This window comes from Bombina bombina, chromosome 2, assembly GCF_027579735.1.
Source record: "Bombina bombina isolate aBomBom1 chromosome 2, aBomBom1.pri, whole genome shotgun sequence".
Classification (NCBI taxonomy): domain Eukaryota; kingdom Metazoa; phylum Chordata; class Amphibia; order Anura; family Bombinatoridae; genus Bombina; species Bombina bombina.
Window position 1 is genome coordinate 411781014 of NC_069500.1, and position 25553 is coordinate 411806566.

The following is a 25553-nucleotide window of genomic DNA, read 5'->3' on the forward strand; positions in this document are numbered from 1 at the left end:
CTGTCATCCTATTGGCTGATTTGAACAGCCAATAGGATTTGAGTAGCTCTCATCCTATTGGCTGATTTGAATTTGAAGAATCAATCAGCAAATAGGAATTCAAGGGACGCCATCTTTAATCGCGTACCTTGAATTCACTATTCAGTGTACGGCGGCGATCAGATGGAGAGGATGCTCCATGGCTCTGCGGTCGCCGGTCTTCAGCTCTGCGGTCATCGGTCTTCACCTCCGCTCCGAGCCGGATTGTTCCTGGAAGAAGAAAGAAGAGGTCACCGCTTAGAAGACTTCACCACATGGGACAGGACCTTCTCCGCCAGACTTCAGAAACAGTGAGTACCAACCTGGGGGTTAGACTTAGGGTTTTTTTTTTATTTAGATTAGGGTGGGCATTTTGTAAAAGAGCTAAATACCCTTTTAAGGGCAATGCCCAACAAAGGATTAGGATTTTTATTTTGGGGGGTTTGGTGGGTGGGGGGTTTTACTGTTAGGGGTGACTTTGTGTATTTTGAATGTTAAAGAGCTGTTTATCTTGGGGCAATGCCCTGCAAAAAGCCTTTTTAAGGGCTACTGGTAATTTATTTTTGGATTGGGGGTGTTTTTATTTGGGGGGGGGGGGATTTTTTATTTTCATAGGGATTAGGTTTAATTTTGTAAATTTTGGTAATTTGTTTTTTTATTGTCTAATGTTAGCCTTTTTTATTTTTTGTAACTTTAGTATTTTTTAGTTTAGGTAATTTGTGTTAATTTAGGTGGTGTTAGGTTAGGGGGAGTTAGGTTAGGGGGCTTAGTAATTTAATTAGTTATTTGCGTTGTGGCTTTTGGCGGTTTAATGGGTTAATAGGTTAATTAGGTTTATTGCGATGTGGGGGTTTTGTGGTTTAGGGGTTAATAGGGTGAATAGGTTTATTGCGATGTGGGGGTTTTGAGGTTTAGGGGTTAATAGGGTAATTAGGTTTATTGCGATTTGGGTGGTTAAGGGGTTAATTACTTTATTATTTTGCAATGTGTGGGTTTGCGGTGTATGTGTTAATACTTCGTGTGGGAGGTTGGTTTGTTTTTTTTCTGCTCCGGTTGTCCTTCACTGAGTCCCGGTGCCTCCACCGGGATGAAGCTTACGCTTACGGGATTGCGAAAATGGCAGGGTGGTGAAAGAATCCACCTTCGGTGGATTCCATCCACCGGGATGCTTTGCTGCATCCCGGTGAATTCTTTTGGCTGCCTCGCGCTGCCAACATTCCATTGGGGATGCGTGCGCAACTGCCGACGGCGATGGACAATACAAACGTAATTATAATATAGATATAATTTCATGGTCTTGTGATCTGGAGTTAGTTTTGCATTTGTGATGTTTTGTTTAAATTTCTCCATTTTGTTATTGCAGGTTCCCACAACAGTGTTTACTCCTTTGGAATATGGCTGTGTGGGTCTGTCAGAAGAGGAGGCAAAAGAACGCCATGGAGATGACAGCATTGAGGTAATAATATTTAATTAAAAAAATGGCACAGGGGCAAAACTTGATTGAACTAAAAAATGCAGATATCCCAATGCTAGTCTGCATGTGCAGCATTTATACTGGATAGTGATCAACTGTCACACACCCAGCTATAAACCACCTGAAATTCATTTACTTTTATACTTCTTCCTTAAATTTCAACCCCCTTGTTATCACTACTACACCGACGGATATGGATAGTAACCCTATGAAAACCGCACCCTCACCACAGACTAGAAAGGCATGCATATACTCTGTGCCATGTATTGCATCTGTAAAATATTCAGAATTTTAACAATCGTAAAGACAAAAACAAGAGTTTCTATAATACATGGTAACTTGTCATTGCAGAGTTACAGAGCTTTAGAAACTTAGGGCTAGATTAGAAGTGGCGCGCTAACGTTACTGATATTAAAATATGACTTGTATTAACTTGCGCATGTATTACAAGCTGAAAGTAAACGCGAGGTTAGCATGACTGAAGACCTCGCGTAAAGGGCTAAATTAAAGTTGCATTAAATAAACACAACAAAAATACATTAAAATTAAGTTACACTCTCATATATATATATATATATATATATATATATATATATATATATATATATATACTAATAAAAAATATTCAAATTTATATTTAAAAAAAAGTTAAGGATGAAAAAGTATATGACAAGGTATTTGAATGGAAAGGGCTATAATGTGTATATATACAAACATATACATGTGTATGTATATAAACATATGTATACATGTGGATATATATACTTTGGAGCCCTTACCTCTCAAATACCTGAAAACAATAAAAAATATTTTTAATACATTTCAATATTTAATAATATGTTTTACTGTGTATGTACTGTAAATATTTTACATTCCAATATATATTTGTATTTTTTAAATCGCTATTCCTCTATATATCTGTGTGTGTGTATGTATATATATATATATATATATATATATATATATATATATATATATATATATATACCTATTTAAAAATAAATAGAACTTTTTCTTCTATGGGAAGAACATTGGAATGTGAAATATCAATAACTACCTTCGGGTTAGCGATGTAGGTTTAACTCCTGTCGGGTTAGCGCACAAGCAATAAGTGTTTCAGTGTTGGGTTTTCTCCAACATAGGTGTGTCCGGTCCACGGCGTCATCCTTACTTGTGGGATATTCTCTTCCCCAACAGGAAATGGCAAAGAGCCCAGCAAAGCTGGTCACATGATCCCTCCTAGGCTCCGCCTACCCCAGTCATTCTCTTTGCCGTTGTACAGGCAACATCTCCACGGAGATGGCTTAGAGTTTTTTAGTGTTTAACTGTAGTTTTTCATTATTCAATCAAGAGTTTGTTATTTTCAAATAGTGCTGGTACGTACTATTTACTCAGAAACAGAAAAGAGATGAAGAATTCTGTTTGTATGAGGAAAATGATTTTAGCAACCGTAACTAAAATCCATGGCTGTTCCACACAGGACTGTTGAGAGCAATTAACTTCAGTTGGGGGAACAGTTTGCAGTCCTTTGCTGCTTGAGGTATGACACATTCTAACAAGACGATGTAATGCTGGAAGCTGTCATTTTCCCTATGGGATCCGGTAAGCCATGTTTATTACGATTGTAAATAAGGGCTTCACAAGGGCTTATTTAGACTGTAGACCTTTTTTTGGGCTAAATCGATTGATATTAACACTTATTTAGCCTTGAGGAATCATTTATTCTGGGTATTTTGATATAATAATATCGGCAGGCACTGTTTTAGACACCTTATTCTTTAGGGGCTTTCCCAAAGCATAGGCAGAGTCTCATTTTCGCGCCGGTGTTGCGCACTTGTTTTTGAGAGGCATGGCATGCAGTCGCATGTGAGAGGAGCTCTGATACTTATAAAAGACTTCTGAAGGCGTCATTTGGTATCGTATTCCCCTTTGGGTTTGGTTGGGTCTCAGCAAAGCAGATACCAGGGACCGTAAAGGGGTTAAAGCTTAAAACGGCTCCGGTTCCGTTATTTTAAGGGTTAAAGCTTCCAAAATTGGTGTGCAATATTTTCAAGGCTTTAAGACACTGTGGTGAAAGTTTGGTGAATTTTGAACAATTCCTTCATGTTTTTTCGCAATTGCAGTAATAAAGTGTGTTCAGTTTAAAATTTAAAGTGACAGTAACGGTTTTATTTCAAAACGTTTTTTGTACTTTCTTATCAAGTTTATGCCTGTTTAACATGTCTGAACTACCAGATAGACTGTGTTCTGAATGTGGGGAAGCCAGAATTCCTATTCATTTAAATAAATGTGATTTATGTGATAATGACAATGATGCCCAAGATGATTCCTCAAGTGAGGGGAGTAAGCATGGTACTGCATCATTCCCTCCTTCGTCTACACGAGTCTTGCCCACTCAGGAGGCCCCTAGTACATCTAGCGCGCCAATACTCCTTACTATGCAACAATTAACGGCTGTAATGGATAATTCTGTCAAAAACATTTTAGCCAAAATGAACCCTTGTCAGCGTAAGCGTGGATGCTCTGTTTTAGTTACTGAAGAGCATGACGACGCTGATATTAATATCTCTGAAGGGCCCCTAACCCAATCTGAGGGGGCCAGGGAGGTTTTGTCTGAGGGAGAAATTACTGATTTAGGGAACATTTCTCAGCAGGCTGAATCTGATGTGATTACTTTTAAATTTAAATTGGAACATCTCAGCATTTTGCTTAAGGAGGTATTATCCACTCTGGATGATTGTGAAAATTTGGTCATCCCAGAGAAACTATGTAAAATGGACAAGTTCCTAGAGGTGCCGGGGCTCCCAGAAGCTTTTCCTATACCCAAGCGGGTGGCGGACATTGTTAATAAAGAATGGGAAAGGCCCGGTATTCCTTTCGTCCCTCCCCCCATATTTAAAAAATTGTTTCCTATGGTCGACCCCAGAAAGGACTTATGGCAGTCAGTCCCCAAGGTCGAGGGAGCGGTTTCTACTTTAAACAAACGCACCACTATTCCCATAGAGGATAGTTGTGCTTTCAAAGATCCTATGGATAAAAAATTAGAAGGTTTGCTTAAAAAGATGTTTGTTCAGCAGGGTTACCTTCTACAACCCATTTCATGCATTGTCCCTGTCACTACAGCCGCATATTTCTGGTTTGATGAACTGATTAAGGTGCTCGATAGTGACTCTCCTCCTTATGAGGAGATTATGGACAGAGTCAATGCTCTCAAATTGGCTAATTCTTTCACTCTAGACGCCTCTTTGCAATTGGCTAAGTTAGCGGCTAAGAATTCGGGGTTTGCTATTGTGGCGCGCAGAGCGCTTTGGTTGAAATCTTGGTCGGCTGATGCGTCTTCCAAGAACAAGCTACTAAACATTCCTTTCAAGGGGAAAACGCTGTTTGGTCCTGACTTGAAAGAGATTATCTCTGATATCACTGGGGGTAAGGGCCATGCCCTTCCTCAGGATCGGCCTTTCAAGGCAAAAAATAGACCTAATTTTCGTCCCTTTCGTAAAAACGGACCAGCCCTAGGTGCTACGTCCTCTAAGCAAGAGGGTAATACTTCTCAGGCCAAGCCAGCTTGGAGACCAATGCAAGGCTGGAACAAGGGAAAGCAGGCCAAGAAACCTGCCACTGCTACCAAGACAGCATGAAATATCGGCCCCCGATCCGGGACCGGATCTGGTGGGGGGCAGACTCTCTCTCTTCGCTCAGGCTTGGGCAAGAGATGTTCTGGATCCTTGGGCGCTAGAAATAGTCTCCCAGGGTTATCTTCTGGAATTCAAGGGACTTCCCCCAAGGGGGAGGTTCCACAGGTCTCAGTTGTCTTCAGACCACATAAAAAGACAGGCGTTCTTACATTGTGTAGAAGACCTGTTAAAAATGGGAGTGATTCATTCTGTTCCAATGAGAGAACAAGGGATGGGGTTCTACTCCAATCTGTTCATAGTTCCCAAAAAAGAGGGAACGTTCAGACCAATCCTAGATCTCAAGATCTTAAACAAATTTCTCAAGGTCCCATCGTTCAAGATGGAAACCATTCGAACTATCCTTCCTTCCATCCAGGAAGGTCAATTCATGACCACGGTGGATTTAAAGGATGCGTATCTACATATTCCTATCCACAAGGAACATCATCGGTTCCTAAGGTTTGCATTCCTGGACAAACATTACCAGTTCGTGGCGCTTCCTTTCGGATTAGCCACTGCTCCAAGGATTTTCACAAAGGTACTAGGGTCCCTTCTAGCGGTGCTAAGACCAAGGGGCATTGCAGTAGTACCTTACCTGGACGACATTCTGATTCAAGCGTCGTCCCTCCCTCGAGCAAAGGCTCACACGGACATCGTCCTGGCCTTTCTCAGATCGCACGGCTGGAAAGTGAACGTGGAAAAGAGTTCTCTATCCCCGTCAACAAGGGTTCCCTTCTTGGGAACAATTATAGACTCCTCAGAAATGAGGATTTTTCTAACAGAGGCCAGAAAGACAAAACTTCTGGACTCTTGTCGAATACTTCATTCCGTTCCTCTTCCTTCCGTAGCTCAGTGCATGGAAGTGATCGGGTTGATGGTAGCGGCAATGGACATAGTTCCTTTTGCGCGCATTCATCTAAGACCATTACAACTGTGCATGCTCAGTCAGTGGAATGGGGACTATACAGACTTGTCTCCAAGGATACAAGTAAATCAGAGGACCAGAGACTCACTCCGTTGGTGGCTGTCCCTGGACAACCTGTCACGAGGGATGACATTCCGCAGACCAGAGTGGGTCATTGTCACGACCGACGCCAGTCTGATGGGCTGGGGCGCGGTCTGGGGATCCCTGAAAGCTCAGGGTCTTTGGTCTCGGGAAGAATCTCTTCTACCGATAAATATTCTGGAACTGAGAGCGATATTCAATGCTCTCAAGGCTTGGCCTCAGCTAGCGAGGACCAAGTTCATACGGTTTCAATCAGACAACATGACGACTGTTGCGTACATCAACCATCAGGGGGGAACAAGGAGTTCCCTAGCGATGGAAGAAGTGACCAAGATTATTCTATGGGCGGAGTCTCACTCCTGCCACCTGTCTGCTATCCACATCCCGGGAGTGGAAAATTGGGAAGCGGATTTTCTGAGTCGTCAGACATTGCATCCGGGGGAGTGGGAACTCCATCCGGAAATCTTTGCCCAAGTCACTCAACTATGGGGCATTCCAGACATGGATCTGATGGCCTCTCGTCAGAACTTCAAAGTTCCTTGCTACGGGTCCAGATCCAGGGATCCCAAGGCGGCTCTAGTGGATGCACTAGTAGCACCTTGGACCTTCAAACTAGCTTATGTGTTCCCGCCGTTTCCTCTCATCCCCAGGCTGGTAGCCAGGATCAATCAGGAGAGGGCGTCGGTGATCTTGATAGCTCCTGCGTGGCCACGCAGGACTTGGTATGCAGATCTGGTGAATATGTCATCGGCTCCACCTTGGAAGCTACCTTTGAGACGAGACCTTCTTGTTCAGGGTCCGTTCGAACATCCGAATCTGGTTTCACTCCAGCTGACTGCTTGGAGATTGAACGCTTGATTTTATCGAAGCGAGGTTTCTCAGATTCTGTTATCGATACTCTTGTTCAGGCCAGAAAGCCTGTAACTAGAAAGATTTACCACAAAATTTGGAAAAAATATATCTGTTGGTGTGAATCTAAAGGATTCCCTTGGGACAAGGTTAAGATTCCTAGGATTCTATCCTTCCTTCAAGAAGGATTGGAAAAAGGATTATCGGCAAGTTCCCTGAAGGGACAGATTTCTGCCTTGTCGGTGTTACTTCACAAAAAACTGGCAGCTGTGCCAGATGTTCAAGCCTTTGTTCAGGCTCTGGTTAGAATCAAGCCTGTTTACAAACCTTTGACTCCTCCTTGGAGTCTCAATTTAGTTCTTTCAGTTCTTCAGGGGGTTCCGTTTGAACCCTTACATTCCGTTGATATTAAGTTATTATCTTGGAAAGTTTTGTTTTTAGTTGCAATTTCTTCTGCTAGAAGAGTTTCAGAATTATCTGCTCTGCAGTGTTCTCCTCCTTATCTGGTGTTTCATGCAGATAAGGTGGTTTTACGTACTAAACCTGGTTTTCTTCCAAAAGTTGTTTCTAACAAAAACATTAACCAGGAGATTATCGTACCTTCTCTGTGTCCGAAACCAGTTTCAAAGAAGGAACGCTTGTTGCACAATTTGGATGTTGTTCGCGCTCTAAAATTCTATTTAGATGCTACAAAGGATTTTAGACAAACATCTTCCTTGTTTGTTGTTTATTCAGGTAAAAGGAGAGGTCAAAAAGCAACTTCTACCTCTCTCTCTTTTTGGATTAAAAGCATCATCAGATTGGCTTACGAGACTGCCGGACGGCAGCCTCCCGAAAGAATCACAGCTCATTCCACTAGGGCTGTGGCTTCCACATGGGCCTTCAAGAACGAGGCTTCTGTTGATCAGATATGTAGGGCAGCGACTTGGTCTTCACTGCACACTTTTACCAAATTTTACAAGTTTGATACTTTTGCTTCTTCTGAGGCTATTTTTGGGAGAAAGGTTTTACAAGCCGTGGTGCCTTCCATTTAGGTGACCTGATTTGCTCCCTCCCTTCATCCGTGTCCTAAAGCTTTGGTATTGGTTCCCACAAGTAAGGATGACGCCGTGGACCGGACACACCTATGTTGGAGAAAACAGAATTTATGTTTACCTTATAATTTTCTTTCTCCAACGGTGTGTCCGGTCCACGGCCCGCCCTGGTTTTTTAATCAGGTCTGATAATTTATTTTCTTTAACTACAGTCACCACGGTACCATATGGTTTCTCCTATGCTATTATTCCTCCTTAACGTCGGTCGAATGACTGGGGTAGGCGGAGCCTAGGAGGGATCATGTGACCAGCTTTGCTGGGCTCTTTGCCATTTCCTGTTGGGGAAGAGAATATCCCACAAGTAAGGATGACGCCGTGGACCGGACACACCGTTGGAGAAAGAAATTTATCAGGTAAACATAAATTCTGTTTTTTTGAGTTTGCACTCTCCATGGAAATCTATGGGGAGAATAAGTGAGCACGATCATGATATTCTAAGTCCTGAAGTTACAAACAATTTACTTTCAACTTGTAATTTGCACACTAACCCGCGTTAAAATATACCTTGAGCGTTGTTTGCGTGCAAAAAAAAAGTTAGCATGCCACTTGTGATTGAGCCCTTATTATGTTGGGAAAGCTCTGGCAGCTTTCAAATGTTAGTCATCTACGTTTACACCCAATGCCACAAACTCACTCGATCTTCAGAAGAACTCTGTGAAAAAAAAACACTAGCTCTTATGTACACCGAGACTTACTGCCAAGCACTTACATAATCACATATTCTCTGCTACCTATAGTAACTGCCAGACCCTTACACATACCTTGTGCACACTCAGTGGCAAGCACAAAATACATTGACATGTAGATAAACCAATCAAACACAGATACACCCCATGTTACCAAAAGCTTTATTGTGTAACACAAAAATATTCAAACAAACCTACACACTATGTATCAAATAAACTAACACCATCTTACATTATAGTTGTTTCTCTCCCAGTGCTATCTATATTCCATCTCCTGTTTGCACATTGTCTTGAGAGATATTGATTCATCTACTTTATTATTTATAATTATATGACACAACAGAAAACAAATGCATCATCTGATAATTATGCAATAGAATGGGTTAGATCGGTTCCTACTATAGTCTGAAATGTTGTTAGACTTGGTGTCATACTGTAGTAGGTATCTTGGTATTTATTCATTGAATATGTTTCCTAAAATGCTGTAAGGGAATTCTACAATGTCTGTGATATGCATGAGGTTATCCTGAGAATGAATAAAAAAATGGGCAGATCTGGTTGGACTATTTTGGATGCAAGCAGAACCAGTGGCAGAATCCATCACCCAAGATAAGTCAGCAGAAGGTTATGTCAGTAGAGGGAGGTAACCCTATAATTGTTGTGTGAGGTCTTTTGGCCTCAATTACAGATACATAAATATTTTAAGAGGTCTGTAGAGGATGTTTGAAAGCATTCAAGAGTAGTATATATTTTATTTAAAGTGTTTATAGTCAAATCAGTGTGGCAAATGATGTATAGATAGAATAGAAATTGTTTTGTCAAATTCCCAGTGCTGATAGATTTGTGCAAAAAATAATTATTCACGTTAATATTGCTTCTCAGTTTTAAGCCCTCTGGAAATTTCCTCTTCCGTCACCTGGTAGCCTGTGCCTAGACCTAAAGTAACGGAACGTATAAATTAAAGATGGGCTCAATTTTAACAGCACCCAGCATGATTCCTACAGTGGCATATCTGATAAACCGTTAATCTAAATGGTATAATTGTATATCCTAGTGACCGTGGTACATTACCGTTTTTTCTGATTTTCTGTGGAAATGGGAGCGTTTATAGTTTGTTGGTCTGCCCTTTAGCCTGCACACCTCACGACAAATTTTTACCAAGGTTCTTGTGAAGTTAATTGCAGAGCTCATGCATCCAGTGGTTTCATTATCTGAACAATATATAGAGTTAGAGAAAGATGAGAGCCACAGTGTTAAACTATGCAGATTCATTGAGAATGATTAGATTTTTAGGCTTAGCTATGAGTAGGTAAATTTTCCCTTTTTGAGGGAGATCCCTGTGGCATGTTAAGTGGAAGAAAGAGAGAAATGTGTTGCATTTGCACTTAGTCTTTTCAAGAAACTTTAATACAATATGAATAGATAAGTGTAGATGAAGAATGGGTCAACTAATGGCTTGTTAAAGATAGGTGGTACTAATACATAGATAAAGGTTGATGAAAATCAGCCTGTTTTAAATGAGAGATTTGGTGTAAAAGTAGCTGAGAGAAAGGGCAGTTGTTAGGTAATATGCTAAAGTAGTCCATGTAAGCATAAAGAGGGCACATACCCACCCTCTGTAATCTGTGAAAACAAGCTGGTTAATATCCTTTTTACTGGAGTTGTTTTTTAATAGCCAGACTACACCCACAACTTGTTTTATTTGAAGGAGCTGACAACGAGGCTACCTGTGGTCACGATGTTATTATAAAATACATTGTTTTGCAGTTGTCAATAAAAGCCAATTAGGGGTAGATATGTAGCAGGGTTAGCCTTGCCAAGTCAGCTGGGTGCATTTCTGAGAATTAGTTAAATATCAGTTTTCATAGCTAAATTATACGAAAATGGGGTCAAATAAAGTACATTGCAAAGTTGTTTTATTAAGTATAACTAAACATTCTGTATAAAAATCTCAAGGTGTCCCTTTAATTTACCCGCACTGTTCCATATAGCATATTATTGAGCTTAATGCTTGTGGAAGATTCTGGGTTAAAGGTATGTGTTTGTTCATGCATACCCAAGTCTGATATCCAAACCTTTTCTTTTCAGAACTTGACAATCTTCAATAACTTCATAATTTATGTCTGAAAAATTTGAAAACTATCTTGAATAGAAAATAATCCAGTAGCCCATTATGCTTGCTAAAAAGACGGGCCAGAAAATGGGCAAACCATATTTATAATCTGGAAAATGATATGATTCCTAAAAGAATTTGAGTTGCCATCTGCACTTACCCGTGCTGTTGTTATAATTTTTTCCACTTATGTTATGAATCATCCATTAATCTTTGAGTGTGTTAACACCACCTGCAAGGTTATATATGACAAAAATGTCATCTATCTCTCTGCCCCCCCACTAGTTGATTGGCACATGGATATAGCCTTTGACTGAGCAATTGCTACAGGGGCTTTGTGACGTTTCTTTGCAACAAGCATGAGACTAACCAGGGCTGCTCAGAACCTCAGGCTAAACGCAGAGAACATACTACAAAATGATGAGTCAAAGGTTGATAAAGTATTATACTGCCTTCAGCTGCTTTGCACTCATGACTATCCACAGGCTAATTCCAGCACTTTCTCATTTTCTCAATGAACCAGAGATTGCCTCTTCACTTTGGAGTTTGCTTCAAAGTTCAAAGAATCTCTAATGTGGTTTTCAGGTTCAGAAATTCAGGTTAAGTGAGGAGTGACAGACTGTTTTCCTTCCCAACTGGTATCAGCAGTGTATTTCTGAGATATTGTCTTTCAGCTTGGCTACAAGGAATTGTCGCGGTTATTCCACTGAGATGGATGGGGCAAGAAAATGAATAAATTATATTACGTTTCACGTAACTCCCTAGTACTTGTCTCACTAAGGATGTAATTCTGTCCTAAAAAAATCTCTTGTGTTTTCTGTAATTGGTGATACATTGCACTGTAAAGCTTTTAAAACTCTGATATCAACTTATATTGATTAATGCCTGTAATGGTGTATAAAGAACAAATATAGAAAATCGTATGCGATTGTATAACCAAAGGAAAAGATTAAATTGTATTACTAAGTAGTTGTAATTTCCTGTCTATATATGATATTAAGTAAATGTATTTAACGTATAATTATGTAGAACATGTGCTGTATACAAACAAAAACTGACCTATTATTCAGTAAAGAACACTGAACAAAAGTGTATACCAATTTACCAAGTACAAGGTACTACTGGGATAACTTCATATTAAATGGATTCAAAAGAAAGAGAATATATTAAATTGATCCCTGGAATACGGAAAAATAATTAACGCTTTTAAAATCACTGGAGTTATGTGTGTTTATTACTTGGGTATACTCGTATCTATGTGGAAATTATATAAACAATTGTATTAGTTATAAACAGATCAAAGAGCAATACCCTAGTGATTCATGTTTGCAAACAGTATCAAGTAAAGTGTGTTGTAACATCATTAACAACACTGATATTACAAATATGTACCATATTGGAAAGTTTAAAAATATCCCAATGATATCCACTCAACTATGAAATAATGTTCACAACCCCATTTTTATAATTTAATCAGCAGAAGAGGAAACATCAAGCACCACTAGTATTAATCAATCTATAAGCTGGTGGTAGAGCTAGAATATTATAATCACTCTCCCAAGTACATGTAACTTATATATGTGAAATAATGCTATCACAGTTTTTATATATTGTGGAAACTATAGTAACTGTTACAATCAAACAACATGCCCAATTAGCTGAAATTAGGAACTGTATATTAAATATCAGTGTTGCAATTAGCTGGAAATAATTGTTACTGTTTCTAAGTAAAATTCCCAGAGTATATAGGAAAAAACCTAGATTGCAGAAAAACTCTTCTATGTGATATCTAAGGTAGGGAATCATTTGCTATACACTCAGATGTATATACATAAATACTTTTCCGTATGGTAGCAAACCCTACATTACACAAAGAACGTTATGAGGAAGTCGAAATTATGTTTAACAGCTACATTCAATCCTTATATTAAATTAATCCGATAGGCCCTACTAGTATATAAATTAAAGTATATGTGTATATATATTTATAAGCAGGATTTATCAAAGCAGTTCTTCTAAAATTGCGCATATAAATCTGCATACGACTGAATCTTCTAATTTATTAATGCAAAGTAAACCTAAAAATGGGCAATTCTGACTATACATTTCTCTCACTTCGTTCATGTTCACCAAGGCCCACCGGTGCGCTTAAAAAAAGGGGTTAACTCTCCCCTCTTGAATCTTTAGTTGACATACATACTCAAAGGAAATGGGAGAATAAAGGCCTCTACCAAATAGCAGATGTTTACGTTAATAGCGATCTACTATCCTTCTCTCAATATGCAGAGCTAGGCACACCCGGGCAAAATGAGTGGTTCCACTACTTACAACTTAAATCCAGAGTTCGAGAGATAATGGGATTAGATAAGCCTCCAAACAATACTATATTAGAATCACTATGTTTATCGAAGGAGGTTAGGAGGGGACTGATAGCATTGCTCTATCCGGCTATTAATGGTGGCTCAAATAGGGACAAGAGTGTAATAATGACTAAATAGGAACAGGATTTGGGCAGGACATGGGCAATAGATAATTGGGTATCAAACATTAATAGAGGTCTATCGTTTTCTCCAAATGCCATGTTGAAGGAAAACTATATTAAAGTACTCTATAAATGGTACATATATCCCACAAGATTTGCCAATACACAGGACAGCAGGCCCCACTTGTGCTACAGGGGTTGTGGGGAGGAAGGGACATACTTACACATGTGGTGGCATTGTGGAAAGGTTACAGTGATTTGGAATCAGACTTCAAGGTATCTAAGCCTAATTCTAGAAACTAATATCACACTTACCCCTGAACAGGCTTTGCTTCATTTTCCTCCAGATAATAAAGTGAAAAGACATCACAAGCTAATAGCCTTGATCTGCACGGTTGTGAGAGTAAGCATAGCTAGATTTTGGAAGGTGGATCCACCCTCATTTGAATATATTAAAAGTAGAATAGATTATCACTTTACAATGAGTAGCGCCTCGGCAGAGCTTCTTAATACCAGGGATAAGTTTATACAACAGTGGGAACCATATATTATGTATACTGAAAAAGAAAATAGAGCTAGAATCCTAGCAAACCAACAAGATCAGTAGGAAACAATCCGGTTAGAGTGCCTCAATGAGTGAGATAATTGAGTCTTCAGGAGCAAGATGAAGGGGTAGAGATGAGGGGGGGAGGAAATAGGGATTTGATCATGATTGAGATTGAGTCAGGCTAGATGGAAAGCGGAATTAACACACCATTATATTTTGGAATGTTACTGAAAGGTCGATAAACCAAAATTACTCTTGTCTTGTGTGAAAAACTCACATATTCAATCACTTGAAGGCTGCAATGTTATTGTATTTGTATTTTTTGTTTTTATGTTTCTAACTGTTATTTAAGATGCTGTATGTAATAACATTCAAAAGTCAATAAAAAAAACTTTCATATAAAAAAAGGGGTTAAATTTGCTTGTTTACGTCACATTTCCTAGAGTCCACCTTAGCATTATGCCCAGCTTCCAACTTATCATTTTTTTGTGCGCCTTTGGTTATAGTTCTCCATTCTATTAACAATTTGAATGTGTTATGGTATATAGGGTCATTATTATAATAACGTCCAAACAGCGCAAATTAATACATGCAAATTCTTTTATAAATTTGTCCGCACTGGTGCTCCTCTCCAAAGGCGAGCTGCAGCAAACTTGCAGAAGAATATTAATGGACAATTCTCCTAGCCCTTGCTAAATCTAGCCCATAATGTATTACACGGTCATGAAGGCGAAATACACATGCTGAGTTATGCTTATCAAATACAAATCAACAAGGATTGTTATAGTAGCCGTGAGAATGGCTTTCAAAGAATTCTTATATAAATTAGAAGGCTCCTTGTGGTGTTCGCAACATTGTATTTAGAGTATTTAAACAGACTCTGTGAAATCCCTATTCCTCCCCCTGACATGTTTGACCTGTTACACTTTACTATTGGGCCTGTCTGTATTCCTGGGATCAATTTAATATATTTTCTTTATTCTGAATCAATTTAATATGGATTATCCCAGTAGTAGTATTATTGTAATTGAGTGCTAAATTGGTACACACTTTTGTTCAGTGTTCTTTACTGAATTTAGGTCATGTGTTTGTATAAACATGTTTTTTCCCTCTATTTTACTATAGTAGTGTTTTTTTCACCCCTCTGATAACATTACATACTTGTTTTACTCTATTAGCTAAATATCTGAGCTAATCTTGTGTACATTTTGCTGTATGCAATAAAGACAAAACACATATCCCTTTACTGCATTCATATTCTATCAATGTATGAGGCATAGGGACCTATTTATGATGGTGCGAGCAGACATGATCCTGTTGCGGATAATGTCCGCTGCACATCGATAAATGCTGACAGCATGCGCTCTCGGCATTTATCATTGCACCAGCAATTCTGGTGAACTGCTGGTGCAATGCCGCCCCCTGCAGATTCGCGGGCAAGGGGGTGTCAATCTGTCTGCCGCCTCAGAGCAGGCGGACAGGTTATGGAGCAGCGGTCCTTAGACTGCTGCTTCATAACTTCTGTTTCTGGCAAGCCTTGATATACGGAGCTTGATAAATATGCCCCAAAGTTCTGGATTATTGTCAGACTGTTTACATTTGATTTGCTGCTATCCTTTTGTACTACCCCTATGCTGTTTTACCTCACAGGGCAGATTATGGGTGTTATATGTGAAGAAAGGTGATGCTGTGGACATTCAATATTGTTTTGCTAGATTAGTGGAGAATTGAGCAGAATCTCCTGTCTACACTCGGTGAGCTGCTGTTTATAATTGCTTTGTACTTGACACTGGCCTATGCATTAGCTTTTACTCACAGCGTGTATTATTCAAATAATTGGTGTGTGAAGGTTGCACATTTGTCACATAATCTCAGAGAATGTGTGTATGTATATTATCTACATATCAGTTGCTTGTCGCAGTCAGTGGTTTATTACATTTTTCCTTGTGTACAACCTGTTGATGAGAAGGTCAGATGGTTTTTTTCCCCTCTACTTTCTGAAAATAGACTACCCTACCTCTGTCCCCTCTGAATCTATGCACTTTCTGACCCTTTAGAGGGAAGATCTTTTGGATTACCATACATTTAAATAAAATATGGGTACTTGGCACAATTGTGTTTCTGACCCTACATTTAAAAACATATGGGTACTTCTGCTAAATTATGCAATTCCTTTTTCGATAGTATTGCTAACTCTAGGCAGGATTTTTCTCTACCATCTCCTCTCAAAGTCATTGTCCGCTTCCTTGAAGATTTTTCAAGAAGCTTAGATGGATTAGTTGCCTCACTTTAAGGTTTACTCCAGTTTTCTGTTATTGATGTGTTAGTGGCTTGGCCACCATCAGGTAAACACAATCATTTCCTGCTGGAGACTAAGGTCTTTGCGGTTCCTGATATATCCTCTGAGCATGCTAGAAAGTAACATTTTTGATTGTCTCAGAGAATCGGATACTTCTGATTTCTAATTTAATTTGGACAAAATGTTTATCTAAGGATTAGGATTTTCCCTGGAAGAAGATTTGGAATCTTCTGCTTTTCTCGTAAAGTTGGATCCTTTACACTCTTCAATATGAGGTTTTACTGACTTTTTTGGAATCCACAAGTCTTTCTCTTTGCAGGGTCAGATGTCAAAATAACCTATGTATTGCATTAAGCAATTATACTTTTTTATTGGACTAATTCAACACTATTTAATACATTAAGTTCAGGAGTATAATTTACTGCCTATGTTCAGGTAAGCCTGCAGAAGGTTCTGGCCATCATTTCTCAAATAGTTCTAAAAATTTAACAAGCCTGGAATGCTTTTGATTCTGTCACTGAAACTTCAGAGGATGTCTCCATCTTCTTCTCCTATCTCTGAACTTATGGAATCTATTTCCAGAGACCCATTTTTACTCTTGCCAAAATACTCACTTTTCGAGGATATTTATTTTAAAGGGACAGTCTACTCCCGAATTTTGTATTGTTTAAAAAGATAGATAATCCCTTTATTACCCATTCCTCAGTTTTGCATAAACAACACTGTTATATTAATATACTTTTTTTTACCTCTGATTACCTTGTATCAAAGCCTTTGCAAACTGTCCCCTTATTTCAGTTTTTTTGACAGACTTGTATTTTAGCCAATCAGTGGTGATTTATAAATAACTCCATGGGCGTGAGCACAGTTATCTATATGACACACATGCACTAACGTCCTCTAGCTGTGCAAAACTGTTGTATGCATTCAGATGAGAGGCAGCCTTCAAAGGCTTAGAAATTAGCATATGAGCCTACCTAGGTTTAGCTTTCAACTAAGAATGTCAATAGAACAAAGCAAATTTGATGATAAAAGTAAATTGGAAAGTTGTTTAAAATTATATGAAATTCTCATTTTGACTAGACTGTCCCTTTAACATCCCCTTGGACAGTAAATTAAAGTCTTGCCTTAGAAAAAAACATACTGTTCCTGTACCTTGGTGGTTATAACGCCTGGCTTGTAGAACAAAGATTTGTAAGTTTGTATCCACCCCCAAGCGCAGTACTTTCCAACCATTGCAGTTAAAAATCTCGGTCTATGGACTGGGTTTTCTAGGAGTGGAATCCTATACATCTTTCTCAAGGAACGATTCCTTTCTTCCTGGCTAAACACAATTTCTTTTGCAAGATGTACAGAGTCCACAAATTCATCCTAACTTGTGGGATATTGTCGTTCCTGACAGGAAGTAGCAAAGAGAGCACCACAGCAGAGCTGTCTATATAGCTCCCCCTTAACTCCACCCCCAGTCATTCTCTTTGCTGGCACTCAGTTTGTTATGTGAATTTGGGACAAACGTTTTTGTGTCTGGGAGTAACGTTTTCTGTTTTATGGGACATTTGCTTGAGGGTTCTTTGGGGTTGTTTATAACCCACATGGATTTCAGGCAGAGTTTGTTAGTTCTGTGTAGGCCCCAGCAACATCGAGTGAGGTGGGCGGGGCCTATTTTTGCGCCTCAGTTGCGCATTTACAAGCAGCAAGCAACTTCTCCTGAGGTCCTGATAGTCTTCTGAGGGACTAATTGAAGCTTTAAACCCCGTATTATCGCTTCCTAAAGGCAGGTAGGGCCCCAGCAGAGCTGTGGCAAAGTGCGTTAGGGGGTTTTTAGACAATTATCAATCCGTTTTTTTCATTTGGGCGTCTATTGCTTTTTTTACTTGTGGTGCAATCTTTCTAAAGCTTAGTGGGTACACTGTTAAAATTTCTGCATTTTCGAAGCAATTTTAACCTGTTTTGCAGTTTGTGTATGCCTTTTTTTTCTCTTAAAGGTACAGTACCGTTTTTGCAAATTGTGTTTTTTTCATTAAATAAAGTTTTTTCCAAGCTTTCTTGCTTGCTTCATTACTAGCCTGTTAAGCATGTCTGACACTGAGGAAACTCATTGTTCAATTTGTTTAGAAGCCATTGTGGAACCCCCTCTAAGACTGTGTCCCAATTGTACTGATATGTCTATAAATTGCAAACAGCATATTTTGACTTATAAGAATTTGGCATTAAATGATTCTCAGACAGAAGTAAATCAGGTTTCGCCATCTAGTTCTCCCCAAGTGTCACAACCAGTTACGCCCGCACAAGCGACGCCAAGTACTTCTAGTGTGTCTAATTCTTTCACCTTGCAAGATATGGCTTCAGTTATGAATACTACCCTCACAGAGGTTTTATCTAAACTTCCGGGGTTGCAAGGGAAGCGCAGTAGCTCTGGGTTAAGAACAAATGCTGAGTCTTCTGACTCTTTAGTAGCCGTATCCGATATTCCCTCACAATGTTCTGAGGTAGGGATGAGGGATTTGCTGTCTGAGGGAGAGATTTCTGATTCAGGAAAGATTTTCCCTCAGACAGATTCAGATATGACGGCATTTAAATTTAAGCTAGAGCACCTCCGTTTATTGCTCAGGGAGGTTTTAGCTACTCTGGATGATTGTGACCTTATTGTTGTTCCAGAGAAATTATGTAAAATTTACAAATATTTAGAGGTTCCTGTTTACACTGATGTTTTTCCGGTCCCTAAGAGGATTTCGGACATTGTTACTAAAGAGTGGGATAGACCAGGTATTCCGTTCGCTCCCCATCCTGTTTTTAAGAAAATGTTCCCCATTTCTGACACCATAAAGGACTCATTGCAGACGGTCCCTAAGGTGGAGGGAGCTATTTCTACTCTGGCTAAGCGTACAACTATACCTATTGAAGACAGTTGTGCTTTCATTGATCCTATGGATAAAAAGTTAGAGGGTCTCCTAAAGAAAAATTTTGTTCATCAGGGTTTTCTTCTTCAACCTATAGCGTGCATTGTTCCGGTAACCACTGCAGCTGCTTTTTGGTTTGAGGCTTTAGAAGAGGCTCTTCAGATGGAGACCCCACTAGATGATATTTTGGACAGAATTAAGGCCCTTAAGTTGGCTAATTCTTTTATTACAGATGCCGCTTTTCATCTTGCTAAGTTTGCGGCAAGGAATTCAGGTTTAGCCATTTTATCACAAATAGCGTTATGGCTTAAGTCCTGGTCGGCTGATGTGTCATCAAAATCTAAGCTTTTGACCATCCCTTTCAAAGGTAAGACCCTATTCGGGCCTGCACTGAAAGAGATCATTTCAGACATCACTGGAGGGAAGGGTCATGCCCTCCCTCAAGATAAGTCAAATTAGACAAAGACCAAACAAAATAATTTTTGTTCCTTTCGAAACTTCAAGGGTGGTCCCGCTTCCTCTTCCCCTGCTGCAAAGCAAGAGGGGAACTTTGCTCAATCCAAGCCAACCTGGAGACCTAACCAGGCTTGGAAAAAGGGTAAACAGGCCAAAAAGCCTGCTGCTGCCACTAAGACAGCATGAAGGGGTAGCCCCCGGTCCGGGACCAGATCAAGTAGGGGGCAGACTTTCTCTTTTTGCTCAGGCCTGGGTAAGAGACGTTCAGGACTCCTGGGCCGTAGAAATTGTAACCCAGGGGTGTCTCCTATATTTCAAAGATTCTCCTCCAAGGGGGAGATTCCATCTTTCTCAATTGTCTGTAAACCAGACAAAAAGAGAGGCTTCTGTGTAGAAGAGCTTTTTAACATGGGAGTGATCTGCCCAGTTCCGAAAACAGAACAGGGGCAAGGTTTCTACTCCAATCTGTTTGTGGTTCCCAAAAAAGAGGGAACCTTCAGACCAATTCTAGATCTCAAGATCCTAAACCAATTCCTAAGAGTTCCATCCTTCAAGATGGAGACCATTCAGACTATTTTACCAATGATCCAGGAGGGTCAATATATGACTACCGTGGATCTAAAGGATGTGTATCTACACATTCCTATCTACAAAGATCATCACCAGTTCCTCAGGTTTGCCTTTCTGGACAGGCATTACCAGTTTGTGGCTCTTCCCTTCGGGTTGGCCACGGCGCCAGGAATCTTCACTAAGGTGCTAGGGTCCCTTCTGGCGGTCCTAAGGCCGAGGGGCATAGCAGTGGCGCCTTATCTAGACGACATCTTAATTCAAGCGTCGACTTTCCAACTTGCCAAGTCTCACACGGACTTAGTGTTGGCCTTTCTAAGATCTCTTGGGTGGAAGGTGAACGTGAAAAAGAGAAGAGATAGATTCGGTGGACATGAAAATATTTCTGACGGAGGTCAGGAAATCAAAGATTTTAACCACCTGCCGAGCTCTTCATTTCCATTCCTCGGCCGTCAGTGGCTCAGTGTATGGAGGTAATCGGACTTATGGTAGCGGCAATGGACATAGTTCCGTTTGCTCGCTTGCATCTCAGACCACTGCAACTATGCATGCTCAAACAGTGGAATGGGGATTATTCAGATTTATCTCCTCAGATAAATCTGGATCAAGAGACCAGAGACTCTCTTCTTTGGTGGTTGTCACAGGATCACCTGTCCAGGGGAATGTGTTTCCGCAGGCCAGCGTTGGTTATTGTGACGACGGACGCCAGCCTACTGGGCTGGGGTGCAGTCTGGAATTCCCTGAAAGCACAGGGTTTGTGGACTCGGGAGGAGGCCCTCCTACCGATAAATATTCTGGAATTAAGAGCGATATTCAATGCTCTTCAGGCGTGGCCTCAGCTGGCTTCGGCCAGATTCATCAGGTTTCAGTCGGACCAACATCACGACTGTAGCTTATATCAATCATCAGGGGGGAACAAGGTTCCTTGGCGATGATAGAAGTTTCCAGGATAATCCGATGGGCAGAGGCTCACTCTTGCCATCTATCAGCGATCTATATCCCAGGGGTGGAGAACTGGGAGGCAGATTTTCTAAGTCGTCAGACTTTTCATCCCGGGGAGTGGGAGCTCCATCCGGAGGTGTTTGCTCAACTGGTTCAGCTATGGGGCACACCAGAATTGGATCTGATGGCGTCTCGTCAGAACGCCAAACTTCCTCATTACGGATCCAGGTCAAGGGATCCTCAGGCAGTACTGATAGATGCTCTAGCAGTATCCTGGTCGTTCAACCTGGCTTATGTGTTTCCACCATTCCCTCTCATTCCGCGTCTGACTGCCAGAATCAAACAGGAGACAGGACTTGGTATGCAGACCTGTTGGCTATGTCATCTCTGCCACCATGGACTCTGCCACTGAGATGGGACCTTTTGATTCAAGGTCCATTTAAGCATCCAAATCTAATTTCTCTGCAACTGACTGCTTGGAGATTGAATGCTTGATTTTATCAAAGCGGGGTTTCTCTGAGTCGGTTATAGATACCTTGATTTAGGCTCGAAAGCCTTTCTCCAGGAAGATCTATCATAAGATATGGCGTAAATATCTTTTTTGGTGCGAATACAAAGGCTACTTATGGAGTAAGATCAGGATTCCTAGGATTTTGTCTTTTCTCCAAGAAGGATTGGAGAAAGGATTGTCCGCTAGTTCCTTAAAGGGACAGATATCTGCTTTGTCTATTCTGTTGCACAAGCGTCTGGCAGATGTCCCAGACGTTTGGGTTTTTTGTCAGGCTTTAGTTAGAATTAAGCCTGTGTTTAAACCTGTTGCTCCGCCATGGAGTCTAAATTTAGTTCTTAAAGTTCTTCAGGGGGTTCCGTTTGAACCCATGCATTCCATAGATATTAAGCTTCTATCTTGGAAAGTTCTGTTTCTAGTTGCTATCTCTTCAGCTCGAAGAGTTTCTGAACTATCTGCATTACAATGTGACTCGCCTTATCTTGTTTTCCATGCTGATAAGGTGGTTTTGCGTACCAAACCTGGGTTCCTCCCTAAGGTTGTTTCTAACAGGAATATCAATCAGGAAATTGTTGTTCCTTCTCTGTGTCCTAATCCTCCTAAGAAGGAACGTCTGTTGCACAACTTGGACGTGGTTCGTGCCTTGAAGTTTTATTTGCAGGCAACCAAAGATTTTCGCCAATCATCATCTTTGTTTGTTGTCTATGCTGGAAAGCGTAGAGGTCAAAAGGCTACAGCTAACTCTTTCCTTTTGGCTGAAAAGCATCATCCGTTTGGCTTATGAGACTGCTGGACAGCAGCCTCCTGAAAGAATTACAGCTCACTCCACTAGAGCGGTGGCTTCCACATGGGATTTTAAAAATGATGCTTCTGTTGAACAGATTTGTAAGGCTGCGACTTGGTCTTCGCTTCATACCTTTTCCAAATTTTACAAATTTGATACTTTTGCTTCTTTGGAGGATATTTTTGGGAGAAAGGTTTTGCAAGCAGTGGTGCCTTCCGTTTAGGTTCCTGTCTTGTCCCTCCCTTCATCCGTGTCCTAAAGCTTTGGTATTGGTATCCCACAAATTAGGATGAATCTGTGGGCTCGGTACATCTTGCAAAAGGCACTAAATTTATGCTTACCTGATAAATTTCTTTCTTTTGCGTTGTACCGAGTCCACGGCCCGCCCTGTCTATTCAAGACAGATAGTATTTTTTATGTAAACTTCAGTCACCTCTGCACTTTATAGTTTCTCCTTTTCTTCCTTGGCCTTCGGTCGAATGACTGGGGGGTGGAGTTAAGGGGGGACCTATATAGACAGCTCTGCTGTGGTGCTCTCTTTGCTACTTCCTGTCAGGAAGGACAATATCCCACAAGTTAGGATGAATCCGTGGACTCGGTACATCGCAAAAGAAAGAAATTTATCAGGTAAGCATAAATTTAGTGCTGCAGTAAGTGGAGTAATTGTGCTTCTTACCTTAGGATAAGCGGCCTAAGGGAAGTATAGATCGGAAGCCAGAATATTTAGGTGCTCCTGGAAACCTGGAAATTCTTGGATTGAGCCAAAATCATTGTCATAGGTCTGCATACTCTTCGAAGTTAGCAGACAGGTGTGTCCCCATTCTAGACTTAAGTTTGGTAGGGGACAGATTGAGCCTGTATTCAACAAACCTGGTTCAGAGTTGATGTCCAGAGTTAATGTGTTTTGTCCCAGGTAACCTCTAAGTGGGTTCTTTCTGTCTCATGTTCCCAAAGATCCATTAGAGACGGGAGCCATTTTTCCATCTGTTTAGATTCGGACCATATGGGAGTATTTAATCCTGTTACAGTGTTTCAAGATTCTATTGCAAAATTCAACATTGTCTAAGAGGGGAGAAATATTCAGAACTAGTTTAGTGCTGAATACTCTATTCAATCCAAGACAATCCAAACCATTTACCTTTGGTTCACCAGGGTCATTTCATGACCAAACAAAAAACAATGTGTTAGTGCAAAAAGGATATATCCAAAATAGTAAATTGGAGACAAAATCCCAACTCCAAATGTGCATAAGTGATCCCAGGGATTACTTCTCAGTGGAAATGAATGCAGTCCATTTCCACTGAGAAGTAATCCCTGGGATCACTTATGCACATTTGGAGTTGGGATTTAGTCTCCAATTTACTTTTTTGGACATATCCTTTTTGCACTAACACATTGTTTTTTGTTAAATTTTTTATTGTTTGTGTTTTAACAGGTTAATAATTTTCTTTTTGTCATGACCATCATCACTTTGGCAGATGCGTATCTTCATATTTCCATACTCAACAGCTCCGGTTCCTGAGGTTTGTTTTTCAGACCAGGCATTTCCCAGTAATTTATTCCTTTTCTCTTTGGCTACAGTACCACAAAGGTTCTGGGATCATTTGTGCAAGGCTCTTTTCCCTTGCATTTATTACTTTTTCAATCTGGTACTCAGTCTCAGTTTCTGAGCAGTTCTTGTTTGGGTTACCAATGTTTTGAGGGGATCTTTGTCTCTAAAGCAGTATGTTAAAAGGTAGTAATGCTCACTTCACAACATTTATCGTCACAAGCTTATAGTGCAACCTAGAAAAAGATATCCATATATACACAGTAAAGAAGAGTAGATCTCACCAAATAAGTGACGTCTAAAAGTCTAGGTAATCGGCACTTATAAATCTATATCTATGTTAGAAAAAAAGCAAATACAAAAGATTTATGCTCAAAAATATATATAACATATTTATTAGTAATGCAATTAATATGAAAGTTTAAAAACATTAGCGTTAGGTGTCGCACAAGGGAATAACAAGGTTAGTAGAATAAACTTGTGGTGCACCACATGAGCCAAGTGTAGCTGTTAATGCCAGAATAGTTCTCCAGTATAAGCTGAATGGAAAAAGGCAATGCAGAAAAGCATAGGTGCATAAGCGTTTTGCAAGCCAGGTGTAAAAGCAATTGTACGGTCTTCAAACAACCTGTTAAATCCTAGGACGGCCAAAGGCAGATAAATTATACACTCACAGAACCATAGGCATTGCATTTCTAGATAGAAAATAATGGACCGCAGCCAGAGATGTCTCCGGCGCCACCGGTCACATATATACTTGCAATATTTACATGCAACGTCCTTGTCCAGATAGTGTAGAGAAGCCACAGAGGGTAACTGCAATGAAAGGGGATCACCAGACAGAGGTAAGTAGCGACAAACCACTGCATCCCTGTGCGTGTTTTACTCAGCTCTCGTGGTCGCTCAGCGCTTCTTTCGGGTTATGACGTAACCCTGTAGAGATTGACATTTATTGGATACAAATATCACGTGATATCCAAACGTAAATCACAGCAACTGCTGGAATATATAAAGAGCCATAACAGAGTCACGCTAAAGTGAGCACTTATGCAATCTGCAAATTAGCCTTTTCTTCTTTGTATTTTTGTAATCCAAAATAGCGTCTCTTGGAGCCATTTTACAGGGTGTCATTGATAAAAAACTTACATATTTTACAATATGGTTACATAAATTAATTGTATCCAAGTATCAAAGATATTCTAATATGGTATACACATAAAAGGTCACATACCGTTGGGACTTAAACGACAGAACGCTTATTTTTGGTACATATATAATAGGGAATAATGACTTCTTACAGATTATTTAGGTTAGGAAGGAGGCGAACTCCATCTTTTCATTTAATGCGTTAGGGGATAAGGTTTTAAGATTATACATCCATCTCGTTTTTTGGAGGAGGATATTATCGATATTACCTCCCCTTCTGCTAGATTTTACAAATTCAATCCCAACAAAAGTTAAGTCATCAATCTTAGACCTGTGGTATTGTGCAAAATGCCTCGCAATTGGACTGTCCATATTAAAGGGACAGTATACACTCATTTTCATATAACTGCATGTAACAGACACTACTATAAAGAATAATATGCGCAGATACTGATATAA

General features: G+C 40.1%; 1 protein-coding gene across 1 annotated transcript in view; it reads left to right on the forward strand.

The window, feature by feature from the left end:
* Nucleotides 1–25553, forward strand: part of TXNRD2 (thioredoxin reductase 2) — a 566113-nt gene that overhangs the window by 511421 nt on the left and 29139 nt on the right. Inside the window, 1 exon segment of the mRNA XM_053701924.1 lies at nt 1382–1474. Coding sequence (XP_053557899.1) covers nt 1382–1474 — 93 coding nt within the window.